Source organism: Bos mutus, chromosome 23 (genome assembly GCF_027580195.1).
Source record: "Bos mutus isolate GX-2022 chromosome 23, NWIPB_WYAK_1.1, whole genome shotgun sequence".
In the NCBI taxonomy this organism is placed as follows: domain Eukaryota; kingdom Metazoa; phylum Chordata; class Mammalia; order Artiodactyla; family Bovidae; genus Bos; species Bos mutus.
In genome coordinates, this window is record NC_091639.1 from 12,740,626 (window position 1) to 12,756,635 (window position 16,010).

At 43.1% G+C, this 16,010-nt stretch overlaps 1 protein-coding gene across 1 annotated transcript in view; it reads right to left on the reverse strand.

The window, feature by feature from the left end:
• Positions 1 to 16,010, reverse strand: part of KIF13A (kinesin family member 13A) — a 203,751-nt gene that overhangs the window by 42,064 nt on the left and 145,677 nt on the right. The window contains 6 exon segments of the mRNA XM_070361021.1: positions 861 to 1,001; positions 2,209 to 2,371; positions 4,895 to 5,108; positions 11,399 to 11,565; positions 11,665 to 11,751; positions 15,725 to 15,855. Coding sequence (XP_070217122.1) covers positions 861 to 1,001; positions 2,209 to 2,371; positions 4,895 to 5,108; positions 11,399 to 11,565; positions 11,665 to 11,751; positions 15,725 to 15,855 — 903 coding nt within the window.

Below are 16,010 nucleotides of genomic sequence, written 5' to 3' on the forward strand. Positions count from 1 at the left end.
GCGATAACTGATGAAAAGGCTGGAAAGCCCTTCTATCAGTTATAGCCCCACCTACCACACACCCCACCCCAACCCTCCCCGTCTTCCCTGGCACACCCTACCCTGCATGGTTCTACTCCCTGAGCTCTTCTTCATTTCCTTCGTTGAGTCGTTTTTTCCATTACTAGTGTACGAACAATGGACCACGCTCTCTAAAATTATTCTTAGCATGTACCCAGCCATGAATACCGCTAGGACAGCATGAGCATATGCTGATGAACACAAAACCCATGCTGGCCCATCTAAGCTGATTTTTAACACCACCGACAAAACAGCACAAATTCACTTTGTTCCACTTCATTTCACTTGAAATGTACTAAAGATGCAGAAGGTGCTAGGTGTTCTCTTCACGTAGTTCCTATCTGTGTGAGGATCACATATTTTATGATGCATCCAACTGACTTTCACTTTACATTTCTAATATAAATGTCCCCAGCATCACTGCAGATATTCAGTGATGCACATGTGTGTGTTCTGACAACTGTGTGTTAGTCACTCAGTTGTGTCTGACTCTCTGTGACCCCGTGGACTATAGCCCCCCAGGTTCCCCCATCCCTGGGATTCTCCAGGCAAGAACACTGGAGTGGGTTGCCATTTCCTTCTCCAATGCATGAAAGTGAAAGGTGAAAGTAAAGTCGCTTAGTCGTGCCTGACTCTTAGCGACCCCATGGACTGCAGCCTAAAGGCTCCTCCGTCCATGGGATTTTCCAGGCAAGAGTACTGGAGTGGGGTGCCATTGCCTTCTCCAGTTCTGATGGTTAAGTTACTCATATTCTGTCCTTTTAATGCAACCAAACGCCTTGACATTTTGTCCCTTTTACCTCAGGAATCTTTTCCTTCCATTCTTGATAAAGGTCTCTCATATCAATTAATTTATTCTCCAGCTTCTCAATGGTCCACACTTGGGTGCTCTTTCCTTTCCTCCTCACTTGAATAGCTGGCTCACTCACTATGGCTCCTCTCTGTAGAATATAGGAAAACAAAAACAAAAAAACAAACACAGCAAATCTTGTTATAACGTTTTTGGACTGCTGAAGCAATGTGCGTTATCACCAAGTAGAAAGTTTAAAAAAGACACATAATGTATACAAAGAAAGATGAAATCTACCATATACGGAATATTCTAGTTTATTTTCAATCTTCTTTGTAGGGCCGTGCATGCACGTTTTATTTTTAATCACACTTAGAACCAAGCAAAAATACAAATTTCCCATCCCAATTCTTTCTCCACAGTTAACCTTTTTGTGTGGTTAAATATTCTTCAGAAACATAATGTTTAATAGCAACAAAGTGATCTGTTATGGGGATGTATCACTCATTTGACTAATTAGTCTACTGCCCAACATCATGGCTGTTTCAAATGTTTGCTGTTACAAAGGTAACTATGATAAGCATCCTTGTACAAAAGCACATAAACCTTTACAAACACTTCTGTAAGTATGGATTTACAGTAAATTTCGCAAAGGAGAACTACTTGGTCAAAAGACTGAAATGCAAGAAGGCCGATGAGATACCCTCTGACTCATTTCTCACTCACTTGTCGGAGGGAAAAATGAATGGAGAAAAAATTACTTTTCAAGGTTTCTCCCTAAAGAAAAAAATCTTGAAGTTTACTGATGGAAACTTCCAAGTGGCTGCAAAGAATCCTTCTGTGTATATAAAACAAGGATCATAGGAGTTTTCCTTTCTTGTCACTCTCTCAGAATTGTACTATTATAAGATATTTACACATCCCCCATTTTCAGGAGGCATTTATATGAGAGAGAAAAGCAAGAGGAGTTAGTTATATCCATTTCTGGTTTCAGTGTTTTCTTATTTATTTCTGGCTGCAGCGCGTAGCTTGTGGGATCTTAGTTTCCCAACTAGGGAGTGGACCCTGGACCACAGCAGTGCAAGTGCAGAGTCCTAACCACTGGACCACCAGGGAATTCCCAAGTTGCAATGTGTTAAAGAAAGCATTTAAACTAGCAACTCTTTCAGCCCTCCAGATTCTCATATTCTGATCATATATACCCAAAGAGGTTTCTAGAGGGGGTCTTTAAAAGAACAAACCCTCCGGCTCACGTCAGGGTCTCTTCACAGATGTTCTGCGGATGTCAGGGTGATGTTCTACCTCTCAGAAGCTACTGCTGTGCCTCTTGCCCTCCTCCTCTTTGAGAGCATTCTTACCTTCCTGTTGGCACTGAGGTTCGCAGCAGGGATCTGCAGAGTCACCTGGTAGTCGGTGAGCTTGCTCATCTCCTCGGCTAAGAAGTTTGCCTCTCTCACCAGGGTGTTGGCTTTCACCAGCTGCTCCCGCAGTTTTGCCAGACTTTGGCGAAAGAGTTCGTCCCTGTGAGCAACAGAGAAGGAAATGAGAGCATCTGGAGGAAAACTGCAATCCCGTTTTCCAAGTGAGTCATATTATTAGAAAGTAGTAAGAATCTCCTCTCAGACAATTATCTGTCAACCTATTTTTGGCAACTCACCTCTTATCCTCCCCTCTTCCCACCAGGGTTCCATGGGCTATCCACTGGTAACCAGGGATGAGGAGCAAAGGTGTGGGTAACTTAACTTCCAACCATGTTTTAAATCATATAATATTTGAAAAAGAATAGATTTTGATACGAAAATGCAAAATAAAAGCCCAATAAAGCATTCCTTTAGGAAAAAGAAATCATTATGACTTTTGTAAGCTTTGTAGTAGAGGAGCTCTAGCATAAGGAGAAGTGTTTTATGTGATTTCTTCATTTGGTAGATGTGAGAAGTAGGTACTTTCCGGGCAGCAGCAGTTTGCTTTTCAACTCTAAATGAGTGCTTCTTGATAAATATGTCTCTAACATCCTGACTGAGGAGGCAATGGCACCCCACTCCAGTACTCTTGCCTGGAAAATCCCATGGATGGAGGAGCCTGGTAGGCTGCAGTCTGTGGGGTCACTAAGAGTCGGACACGACTGAGCGACTTCACTTTCCCTTTTCACTTTCATGCATTGGAGAAGGAAATGGCAACCCACTCCAGTGTTCTTACCTGGAGAATCCCAGGGATGGCGGAGCCTGGAGGGCTGCCGTCTATGGAGTCACAGAGTCGGACACGACTGAAGTGACACAGCAGCAGCAACATCCTGACTAGATCCAAACCCTATTCCATGTTTTCCCAGAGCCACATCTTTTGCCTCAGTAGTCTTTGTCATGTAGCTCAGCTGGTAAAGAATCCGCCTGCAATGCGGGAGACCTCGGTTCGATTCCTGGGACGGGAAGATCCACTGGAGATGGGATAGGCTACCCACTCCAGTATTCTTGGGCTTCCCTGGTGGCTCAGCTGGTAAAGAATCTACCTGCAATGCGGGATACCTGGATTTGATCCCTGGGTTGGGAAGATCCCCTGGAGAAGGGAACAGCTACCCACTTCAGTATTCTGGCCTGGAGAATTCCACGGTCTATTCCATGGGGTCACAAAGAGCTGGACACGACTGAGTGACTTTCACTTTCAGTCTTCGTCATAGTTTCAGTTTTTCACTTATTTGTATAATTATTTGACTAATAACATCCATCTCCCCTATGAAGCTGTAAGCGCCCCTAGGGCAGGGACCATGTCTTTTTTTTTTGCTTGTCACTACACCTAATTCCTGGCCAAGTACATGGCCCATCATAGAATATGCAAAAATTACCCACTGAATGAAAGAAAGAGTAGAGCTGACCCTTGAACAACATGGGTTTGAACTGCACAGGTCTGCTTAGATGTGGAATTTTTTCTTTATGATCCACGGTTGGTTGAATCTGTGGATGTGGAATGTAGATATCAAGGACCAACTGCAAAGTTACACTCGGATTTTCTGGGGTATGGAGTGTCGACACGCAATAAATGCTTAAGAAATGTCCAGTGCTATTATTATTACAACAGAGGAGTTATTAATGGACTGTCAACAAAGCCTGGCCTTTACATTTACTGAATGCATGACTGAGAGGGTATTTCGATTGATTGAAATAATATTTCCCATGACTTGGTGCTGTTGGGATCATAAAAAAGCACCATTCCTAGACTGTGGCAAGAACACAACAGAGCTTTGTAACAATTTACTATCTTTACTGTTGTTACCATTTCCTCCACTACTGCCTCAGTTCTGATACAAATATTTTAAAGTTGTAAATTTAAAAAATTCACAGATTTCTTAACATTAAAACTGCATTTAAATTGACTCCAAAGTAAGAGAAATAAAAGAACAAGAAACGCTTTTTATGCTTTGAGTGAGTGAAAGTCGCTCAGTCATGTCCAATTCTTTGGGACCCCATGGACTGTAGCCCGCCAGGCTCCTCTGTCCATGGATTTCTCAGGCAAGAATACTGGAGTGGGTTGCCATTTCCTTCTCCAGAGGATCTTCTGGACCCAGGGATCAAACCCGCGTCTTCTGCATTGCAGGCGGATTCTTTACCGTCAAAGACACCAGGGAAGCCTGCTTTTATGCTTTAGAACTATTCAATTGTTCTTTACTTCAAAACCAAACAGTGATATTCTAACTTGGCACCATTTTCACTGAAGGGTAAGAGGGCAGGTGTAATCTTTAACAACTGACGTCACAGTAAACATACTTGAAAGTGAAAAAGTGAAGTCTCTCAGTCATGTCCGACTCTTTCGGACCCCATGGACTGTAGCCTGCCGGGCTCCTCCATCCATGGGATTTTCCAGGCAAGAAGACTGGAGTGGGGTGCCATTTCCTTCTCCAGGGGAACCTTCCTTGAAAGACAAGGCAACCACTAACAATTCAGACATGGAAGTAAGATTTCCCTCTTTGCTAGGTTTGTCCCCCTTTGACGTGCCTTACAACAGCCTCCCTGAGGCCCCGAGGCCTTGCCCCGGGCCCCTGGGTCCCCTTCCTACCTCTCCTCGGCCCACTGGGTCACCTTCTGCTGCGCCGTCTGGCTGCTGTAGGCCAGGCGGTCGGGGCCGCTGATCTGGGGCTGCCTCTCCGGGGACAGCTGCTGGCGGAGCTGCTCCAGCTCCCGCTCGTACATGAGTCGCTGCTCCTCGAGGGCGCTTCGCTTTTCTTCCAGGTACTGTTTCTCCAAGACCTGCACCACGTTCTGAACTGGGTCTGGCAAGCCAAGAGAGAAGGCAAGGGGCCCTTCAGCGGTGGCTCGGACCGGCAGCGCCCCCCACCCCCAGCGAGGCTTCTAACGAGGACCGTCTCCTCCCCCAGATGGAGCCTTTCAGTGCTCTTGTCTGGGAGCGGCCGGCCGGGCCCAGTCAGGTGGAATTCTCTCCATTTCCTTTTTCTTAACATTTCAGATTAAACACGTTGTATGGAAACATTCCTCACATCTACTATTACGTTCTTCAATTTGATGAGCTCGCCCTGATGTGTAGAAAGGTGGCTCAACTACAAAAAGAAGAGGGTAGAGGAAAAAGGGATGGTATTCTATCCACCGAGAAGAAAGACTCAATGAAATCTAAGGTGATTTCAAAGACAGAGCCACACAAGATTTTGATTTTATGTCGTCACTTTTTAGGTGCATTTAGCATTGGTTTTAGTTGACAAAGGGTTTATAGTTCCCATTGACAAACCCATTGACAAAGGCTTTATAGTTCCGATTTGGCTAAAAATTTGTTTCTCCTGAATTTCTCTAATGTGGGAGGAAACTTACAGATTACAGCATCTGTTTGAAAATATGAATTGAGTATATGGTCTGCCAATTTCTCAGGTGTTAATAGCCAAGAAAGCAATTCACTTACAAAAACAAAAGTCTACTGCTTTTTTGCTTTTGCAGATTGAGAGATGACCAACATACATGTGGGTGAACAAGTATTAGAAATACTAATAGATCTTGTTTAAAGGGGCCCTGACTATGACTAGCGGTGGTTATGGTGTAGGTAGGACTCAATCCTAAAGAGCTAATTGGCTGTCCCGGGACATTAGCTTGGTAACGGCCAATGACCTGGATGCAGTGCACAAAGTTTAAGGAAAGCACAGACCATGCGCATACAAAAGAGAAAACTATGACACATGTAAGTGAGGAGGCCATAATGGGGAAACAGTATGTTAGACAATCTGGATGGTAAACAAAGAAATTTACCATAACGGTAAATATTTCCTTGAAGTACATAAGACCTAGGAGATTTACTTGTATTCTCAGACTAGCCTGCGATTTACACACTTGCCTATTACTCAGCGCAGTGTCCTATTTCTACAAATTGACTCTCATTTTAATTTCTGGACTAAGAGAAGGAAATTAAGAGGAATCTTCACATCACCTGATGATGGATACTGACTGACTAGACCAGAAGACCCTATCAATTTGTGAAATAAGCATTCATATTTTACTAGTTTTCTATATGAGAAGGGGGGGGTGGGGAAACAGTACTTTAGCTTAAAAAAGAATGAAAGAATACAAAACAGAGTAAAAGTAATTTTAAAAATCACTAGATATACACAGTATAGGTGAGCTGTTTTAATAAAAATGATGACCACAACAGCAATAATAATTCTACTATCTGTTGGCTTATGTCTCAGGGTAGAGGCACTATATGCTTTTCATGCATCATCTCATGAAAGCCTTGCAACAAAGCTAGGGGTGGGCAGCATTCCCATTTTAAAGAGGAGACAACTGGAGCTCAGAAAAGTTAAGTGGCCAACCCAAGATGGCACAGCTAATAAGCAAAGCAAAAGAGCCGGGTTTTGAACTCAGACCAGAGTTAATTATCTGGGGTAGGAAACAAACTTAGTAATAAATTATACTCTTACCTCCAATGTTTTCCTCAGAATTAGTACTCTGCTAAAGAACAGATGTTTAAAAAAGACTGTTCTTTGCTGATGTAAAATTCTAAAATTCATTTCTTTTTTCAAAGAAGAATACTTTTCTTCATAGAGTCCTGACATAAGAGTCCCTGAAATGCATCACCTGAAAGGCCAGTGGAAAATGGACTCCAAAAAAAAACCCTTCTTACACAAAGACAGACCATGGCTGGGCAAGACCTCTCCCACAGTGAAAACTGATAAACTCCAAAGGATGAGAACTTCTGATACAGCCTTAGAGCCTCTGGAAGAAAAATTGTAAATAATATAGTAATGTTTTTTGAGAAAGTTTTAAAAAATTTTACATTTAAGGGCTAGAGAAGTTCTCTCAGAATTTTATATATATATATTTCTCAAACAGTGATATATATATATATTTTCTATTTAGGCTCTAGGTGTCAAAAAGAAAGGACAGGGTCCTCACCATCCATTTACAGGGCCCTAAAATAACCTCAGATATGCAGATGACACCACCCTTATGGCAGAAAGTGAAGAGGAACTCAAAAGCCTCTTGATGAAAGTGAAAGTGGAGAGTGAAAAAGTTGGCTTAAAGCTCAACGTTCAGAAAACAAAGATCATGGCATCCGGTCCCATCACTTCATGGCAAATAGATGGGGAAACAGTGTCAGACTTTATTTTTTGGGGCTCCAAAATCACTGCAGATGGTGACTGCAGCCATGAAATTAAAAGACGCTTACTCCTTGGAAGGAAAGTTATGACCAACCTAGATAGCATATTCAAAAGCAGAGACATTACTTTGCCAACAAAGGTCCGTCTAGTCAAGGCTATGGTTTTTCCTGTGGTCATGTACAGATGTGAGAGTTGGACTGTGAAGAAGGCTGAGCGCCAAAGAATTGATGTTTTTGAACTGTGGTGTTGGAGAAGACTCTTGAGAGTCCCTTGGACTGCAAGGAGATCCAACCAGTCCATTCTGAAGGAGATCAGCGCTGGGATTTCTTTGGAAGGAATGATGCTGAAGCTGAAACTCCAGTACTTTGGCCACCTCATGTGAAGAGTTGACTCACTGGAAAAGACTCTGATGCTGGGAGGGATTGGGGGCAGGACGAGAAGGGGACGACAGAGGATGAGATGGCTGGATGGCATCACTGACTCGATGGACGTGAGTCTGAGTGAACTCTGGGAGTTGGTGATGGACAGGGAGGCCTGGCGTGCTGCGATTCATGGGGTCGCAAAGAATCGGACACGACTGAGCGACTGAACTGAACTTGGTGTGTATGAACCTTTTTTCAGAGAAAGAAAACTGGAAAACACACGATTTTTTTTTTTATAAAATCATAGTCTAGGGCTTTGGCTAAAAGACACTGAATAAGATGTTTAATTCTTATTTCTACTTGCTGGTCAATGGTGTGTGGAAACACACATATCCCAAGTGGCTGAGGAGGGAGTTCCACGCCAACGCACAGGTGATGCGACTGGCCATGACACAGCACCCCTACTGCTCACCAGGCCTTCTCAGAAGCCACAGAACAACACACAGATGTGCCAGAGAGCAACTCCAAGCATCCTTCCCCTCGCCTGCCATGGACCAGCCCGGAAAGCCCTGCTCGGGGACTCCAGATGTAGCCGGCATACATAGAACCCAGGAGATGTACAGAGGCTGAGGTTTCTTTTTCCCTCTGATCCCAACACAAGTCTGGAAACACTTTTCTCTGGATAACATTTTCTTTCCGAATTAATTGACCTGTTTTAAGCCTTTCTCAGTATACAGCATATTCTTTTTATTTTGGCCACACATCACGGCTTGTGGGGTCTCAGTTGCCCGACCAGGGATTGAACCCAGGTCCTTGGAGGTAAAAGCATAGAACCCTAACTGCTGGGAATTTCCTGTACAGCATATTCTTTTTTGTTTGCTTGTTTTTAAATTCAAACTTTTTATTTTGTATTGGGGTATAGTCAATTAACAATGTTGTGACAGTTTCAGGTAAACAGCGAAGGGACTCAGCCATGTCTGTACATGTATCTGTTCTCCCTATATCGCATACTCGTAAAAAGATCATTCCAATCAGCATGTCAGTCTGACTCTGTGATATGGGCAAGGACAGAAACCAAAGATGCTCTGGCCTGTTCTCAAATCACCAGTCCACTATCAAGAGTGTTAACAGTTTCCTTCATTTCCTTATCACTTTGTTCCTCTTGAATGAACTGTTTTAAAACTCAGTGAGCCTGGAGCCTCAGGCCAAGAAACCAAAGGGGTAAGTGTTTTAGGAGAGAAAGGACCTCTTTTCCTTTGGGCATAGCATGCTCCCTTCTTCCTTACTTTATTCTCTGCCTGGTACATAACTATGCAATGAGTGCAAACTTGTTTGTCCCGTGTATGGGAAAGAGAGAGGGTGATGGTGTAAAGGTTGAAGGGCATTTACGTGACCCAGAGGAAAGTGAAAGTGAAAGTCACTCAGCTGTGTCCGACCCTTTGCGACCCCATGGTCTATACAGCCCATGGAATTCTCCAGGTCAGAAGACTGGAGTGGGTAGCCTTTTCCTTCTCCAGGGGATCTTCCCAACCCAGAGATCGAACCCAGGTCTCCCACATTGCAGGCGGATTCTTTACCAGCTGAGCCATAAGGGAAGCCTCAGGATCCAGAAAATTAAAAAAAAGAAAAAAAAGTGACCCAGAGAATTAGAATTAATTCGTATCAAGATGCCTAAGGCACTGAATCAAAGGGCAGAATAGATCCTTTGAGGGAAAAAGGAACCTTTGAATTCCAGATGGAATAAGCTCTGGGACCATTCAGCAGACCCTCAGTTCTTCTTTACTTTAGAGCTGCCACTGACTCTGTGAAAACAGTTGTTGTCGAGAAAAACATATTATGGTCTAAAAATACTAGGTTTGCTTTTACTCTTAATTCAAATGAACTGGGTTTTAGACCATTAATTATTCTAGAGATTTGAAGATACGCTATTTTGGTTTATCACTGAGATAATGCAGGTGACTATTTACCCAGGAGTACCATATCCTGAACTCCTGTGCTGTCAACAGAAATAAAAATACTAGAGACACTTCTTGCTGTCGGATACATGAAGAAAAGAACAGCCACCAGGTTCTAACCATTGGGAAGGCCATGGAATTTGGAAACGGGGAGGAAGCGGTCATAACTGAAAAGGGAACATTGCTCCAACAAGAATTCAGAGCACCTCTGCCAGGCAGAAGACTGCGGTGTCTTCCCCGTCATGTTAGATCTGGCCAAAGCATGAAGCACAAGCACCAACCAGCAGCCCTGCTAAAAACCAGTCAAGCTCCTTCAAGCTAAAGCCAATCAGTTAAAACCTTTATCCCAGTGTTTGTGGAGGAGCTTCGTCTGAAACCACATGAGAGGGAAGAGAATCTTCAAATAGGACCACCAAGGGGACGACCACCAGGCAGACAGGCTTATGATCGGGAAGCCACCTAAGCAGTAGAGGTGAAGAGTATGAATTCTGCCCGGCCGCCAGCATTTCAGCATCGTATCAGAGCACGTCGATGTGCCCTACAGGGGAGCTTCACTTAGCAAGGGGAGTGGGTAAAGCAGAGTGACGGGGAAATATTGCTTTTAAATGAATGAAATCAACACTAGAGATCAAAGTCTGATCTAGAATACAAATGGATACTTACATTAACACCACGAGCCAGGCCACTGATGACCAACTGCTCTGCCTAAGAAGACTGGAGGGATTAACAAATACTACACACTCACTGGTTATCCAGGGGGACCGTGTGTGTGTGTGTGTGTGTGTGTGTATAAATATATAAATAAATATATGATAAGCAGGTAGTGATTGGAGAAATTAGAAATGTGTGCCATGGGATGGTAGATGATTAAATGGATACCACTTAGATGCTTCGCAGAGTTGGAGAACAGAGACATCCAGAAGCCTGTAACTGCATCGAAAGCAAGAAGCTCTCTTCTAATGAGCGTTCCTTCACCTGGAGTTTGGAACTGCACTCTCCTGTCACACCCTGCACCTACTGGGGCTTCCAAACAACCGCTCAGAGGAGACTTGCTGCTCAGGCATGTTGTTAACCGACCCACTAACGTGATCCTGTCTGAGCATGAAATGTCTGTCGGGACTCCTCCCAACTTGGCGAGCAAGTGGCAGAATGGGCTGGAGCTTGGGTCCCGGCTGTGGTCCTCCCTGTGCTGCGCTGTCAGGAGCCCCCGTAGTTAATCTTAATCTCTAATCTTTTTTTCTTTTTAAAATGTTTGGCCACAGCATGGCACGTGGGATCTTAGTTCCCCAGCCAGGGATTGAACCTGTGCCCTCTGCACCAGAAGGAAGAGTCTTAACCATTGTCATGGAAATCCCTTAATCCCTAATCTTAATGATGCTCTTTTCTGTTGTTCTATACTCTACATAGTAATACATCACACTTGTTTTTTCATCTGGCCTTTTCTTGATACTTCATTTTTATAATTAAAAAGAGAGGTCCTTGAAGCGAAAAATCCAGAAATAAACAAAAAAGGTCAAAAGCTTTATTCCTGCAACAGAATACCCAATTTGATATGCCAGAAATCTGACAATTCTCTAGTCATGCTCAAATTCCTCTTGGAGTCATTTAAAGAGGAGAGAGAGAAAGTAACTGTGTAGGGTCTCACCATTGCTATTCAGCGTTTTCATGATAACCTCCATCTGCGCAAATTCGTAGTTATAGTCTGGTTCTGAGGAGGCTTCACTGGCCGCGTCCAGGTCGTGCTCCGGCGGGCCTGTCTCTTTCTCAAAGTCTTTCAACCAATCTCGCCGTTTCCTCTTGGGCAAATTAATCCTGTGGGGTTTTGGACCATTAGAGAAAATCAGTGTGTTTCACACTCAGGTAACAGAAAAGACATGTCAGTGAACATAATCGTGAGCACAAGGTGCTTACCTGAAGAAGTGGTTGTTTCCCCACAGGATTCGGTCCCCATGCCACAGCTGGGTGGTGCTGCACACGAGGGTGCCATTGACACAGGACCTGGGGGACACGACGTGGGGGGATGTGTCAGCTCAACAGTAAAGAGCAGAAAACTCCGACCCAGGGGCTCAAGAGGTAAGCGGGGGAGCTCTCTCTAATAGACATAATGGGTCATGCAGTGTCCTTTATTATCTAAAATAATTATTATTTTAAATAATTTTAAAGGATCACTACTGAATGATCCTTCTAAAAACTCAGTTTCTCATTCTCACTAGCCATATGTCAATTCTCAAGAGCCCCACCTCAGTGTGTGCGCGCCTGCTCAGTTGCTAAGTCATGTTCAACTATTTGTGACCCCATGGCCTGTAGCCCTGCCAGGCTCCTCTGTCCGTGGGATTTCCCAGGCGAGGATAATGGAGTGGGTTGCCAATTCCTACTCCAGGGGATCTTCCTGACTCAGGGACTGAATCTATGTCTCCTGCATTGGCGGGTGGATTCTTTACAGCTGAGCCACCAGGAAAGCCCACACCACCTCGATAGTGGCTACCAAAATGGTCTCAGGAGACAGAGAACCTTTCCATGGTCTCAGAGAGTTCTACTGAGCAGTGTTATTCTAGAATAAAACTAAAAACAGTTCCAGAGTAAATCAGAGAGAAATATAATAATATTTACTTCTTTTACTTATTACTTCTGTGATCATCTGCATCTTTAGATACACTATTCTAGGTGCTCGCTTATACACACACATACACAAACATACACACAAACATATCATGCTCTCACTACAATAACATAAAAAAGAAAAAGTTATGGAAACTTTTGGCAATGTACCAAAGCCAAGAAATTAGCATAGAAGTAATTTCCACTTGGACACATGCCAGGGGTACATGGAGGAAGCAAATATAAAATCTCTTCGCAGGAAATTATGTAGCCTCATCCAGGCCACAAGACTCCTACAAACCACTGAAGAGGAACAAATCTAAAAAATCATGAACTGCTTTAGGAAGCAAAGTTATCAGCAGATACAACAAACAGTTGGACTGAAGCCCCAACAACATCAAAGAAAAGCATTTCCAAATAAAGGCAATGAAATAAGTAAAAATAAAATTACTAAAGCATATAATGGAGTAAAAACAAAATTCTACCAATAGAGACCAGGCATATCTTAAAAAAGACTTCTTAGACTTCTACAAGTGAAAAACAGAGACACAGATTAACACTCAATAGACTGTAGTTAAGCAGCAGGTAAGACATGCGAAGAGAGACCTGCGGAAGATTCAAGGAAATAATGACTATCCCTTCACCCCACCTCCTTCTCTTGCTATGTCTCCAATCCCATTCCCATCTTCACAATCAAGATTCTCCACCCACTTCCTCACCTCCTAGTCTTCCTTCTTTGTTTACTTTCCTTCCATACCCACAACTGCCTGGTACCCAAACATCCACTGGCTGTTAATGTCTTCCTAACTGCTATGTCCCACAGAAGCTCTTTAGCTTCTATACTGACCTCTTCTTTAAATGTTCTCTCTTCTTGGATCCCATCATCGTACCTTGCCTGACTCCCTGTCTCAGCCCCCTTCCTGGATTACCTTCAGATCATCCCACAGACATTGGTTTAACGCTTCCACTATTCATTCTAGATCCACTTTCAAAACAGGCAACACATAACGCCCAGCTGTGTAACTTTAGTGTAGGGTCTACAGTGCTAAATCCAACGTGCACCTGGAAATCTTCACACCGATATCCCAAGGACAGCTCAAACTCAACATATCCCAAACTGAACTCATTACTACTCATTACCTATCATCCTGCAAGCCTGTTCCTCCTCTAATATACCTTATCTTGATTCAGTAGCACCACTGTTTACCTCATTTCTAAGACAGAAACTTAATAGTGCTGACTTCTTTTCCTTTACTGAGTTCCTATGCTGTCTCTGAGCATATCACTAAATCGCGCCAACTCTTACATAATTCTAAAATATATTTTGTTCTTCACTTCTTTTGCTACTGTGCATTCCCATGACAAGAGCATATTCTAAGTCCTGCAAACCCCACATACTTTTATAGTGATCATATTTGCAGGTTATAAAGATCACTTTAGAAGGAGCGCTTAGCTTCCTGTAAAATAACTGTTGTTTCTATACATCCTCCCCCACTAGGCTTTGAGTCACTATTCTTGGACATTCCCAGCACAGAGCCTAGAGCAAGTATACTGAATGAACGAACCACTGGCCTCAGGTCATAGGAAAGGAGGAGACTGAGCATGGTGGGAACGGAAGAAAAGTAGGGTAAAAAGACTTGGAGGTAAAATCAGGTACGAGGAAATCTCCTGAATAAGATCATTTTCAGATATAGAGTTGAAAGAGAAAGTGATTAAACTGTCACGTTGTGTGTGTGTGTGTGTGTGCGTGCATGTGTATATACACACGTAATTTTGTCAATTAAAAAAGTAGGAAAAAAACTCCAGAGCTTCTAATGGAGGGGTATAGCACAAAGTTCAATTTTATTTGAACTTGGAATAAATAAAAATTAAGGACTAGTATCACCTTATCATTAAATATGTTAACAATATATCACTTTAACATAAGACCTACAGATTTCATGAATCACGCATGTTGATGGTTTCAGTCTCAGGTTTTCATCACTTGGAAATGTATACGGCTGATATTAACAGAGTAATTTGACAAGAATGTCGTTTTCTTCATAAAAACGTATGTTCTGAATTATAATGCTGTGCGTTAATGAATATTGTTTTAAGCCTTCATTTTATACGTGCTTATAAAATAATGGAAGACATCATTTAGTAGAAAATAAAAAGTAAATATATTACCCTGTCGAATCTCAAATTTTTACATATTATAGCTTAGCTTAGGAATTCATATAATGGGGTTATCTGATTTTAACTGCTTTTCATATAATGCATTATATGGGTAACAACTAACTTTATTCAATATTTATGTGTGTCAGGCACTGAGGGAAGTGATTTGTATGTTTTGTCTACCATTAGCCTAGGAGTCGGACACGACTGAGCGACTTCACTTTCACTTTTCACTTTCATGCACTGGAGAGGGAAATGGCAACCCACTCCAGTACTCTTGCCTGGAAAATCCCATGGACGGAGGAGCCTGGTGGGCTGCAGTCCATGGAGTCACTAAGAGTCAGACATGACTGAACAACTTCACTTTCACTTTTCACTTTCATGCATTGGAGAAGGAAATGGCAACCCACTCCAGTGTTCTTGCCTGGAGAATCCCAGGGACGGGGGTGCCTGGCGGGCTGCTGTCTATGGGGTCACACAGTCGGACACGACTGAAGTGACTTAGCAGCAGTAGCAGCCTTATTTATCACATGAGGGAATTGAAGATTAGATAAAAGAGGTATCTTATCTAAGATCACCCAGCTAGTAAAGGCAGAATCAGCCACGCCGAAGCTGGTGCTCTAAATTTTGCTTACACAGCTCTCTATAAGCAGAAAGCAAAAGCTAGTGTGGCCTTAACTTTGATAACTGAACAAACAGAAAGGGGCAGTCTACTCCTGAAAATGAGGCACTTAAGCTATGTTAAGGTACTTTTATTTTTTTGTTCTTCTCTACCATCTCTTTATTTTTATTATTTTAAAATTAATTTTTATTGGAGTCTAGGGCTTCCCAGGTGGCTCAGCAGTAAAGAACCTGCCTGCCAATGCAGGAGACACAAGTTTAATCCCTGAGTCTGGAAGATCCCCTGGAGAAGGAAGTGGCAACCGAATACTCCAGTATTCTTGCCTGGAAAACTCCATGGACAGAGGCGCCTGGTGGGCTACAGTCTATGGGGTTTAAGGAGCTGGACAGGACTTAGCTACTCAACGACGACAATAGTTGCTTTACAATGTTCTGTTAGTTTCTGCTGTATGGCAAGGTAAATCAGCCATGTGGATACATATATCCCCTCTTCCTTGGACTGCCTTCCCATGTAGGTCCTCACAGAGCATTTAAGTAGAGCTCCCTGAGCTACGCGGTAGGCTCTCATTAGTTATCTATACGGTACTTTTCTTACCGTGCATTTTCTTTTGGAGTGAGGCTGACCTCTCCATCAGAGCCAATGTCGATCTCACAGTGCTCAGGCTGAATTCCTATCCCAAAGAGCTGGATGTCCTGAGAGGTGTCGGCACCCACCCTGGTGTGGTCCTGGTAACAGATTGTTCAAGACAGAAACACCTACACTTGCAGGTAACTCAGTAAAAGTTTATCACAGTCAATTTGAATAACCCAACAGACCACGGATAACAACATTAGGTGAACCAGACAGGAGATGTGAGATCTGGTGCATTGTAGGTCAAAAG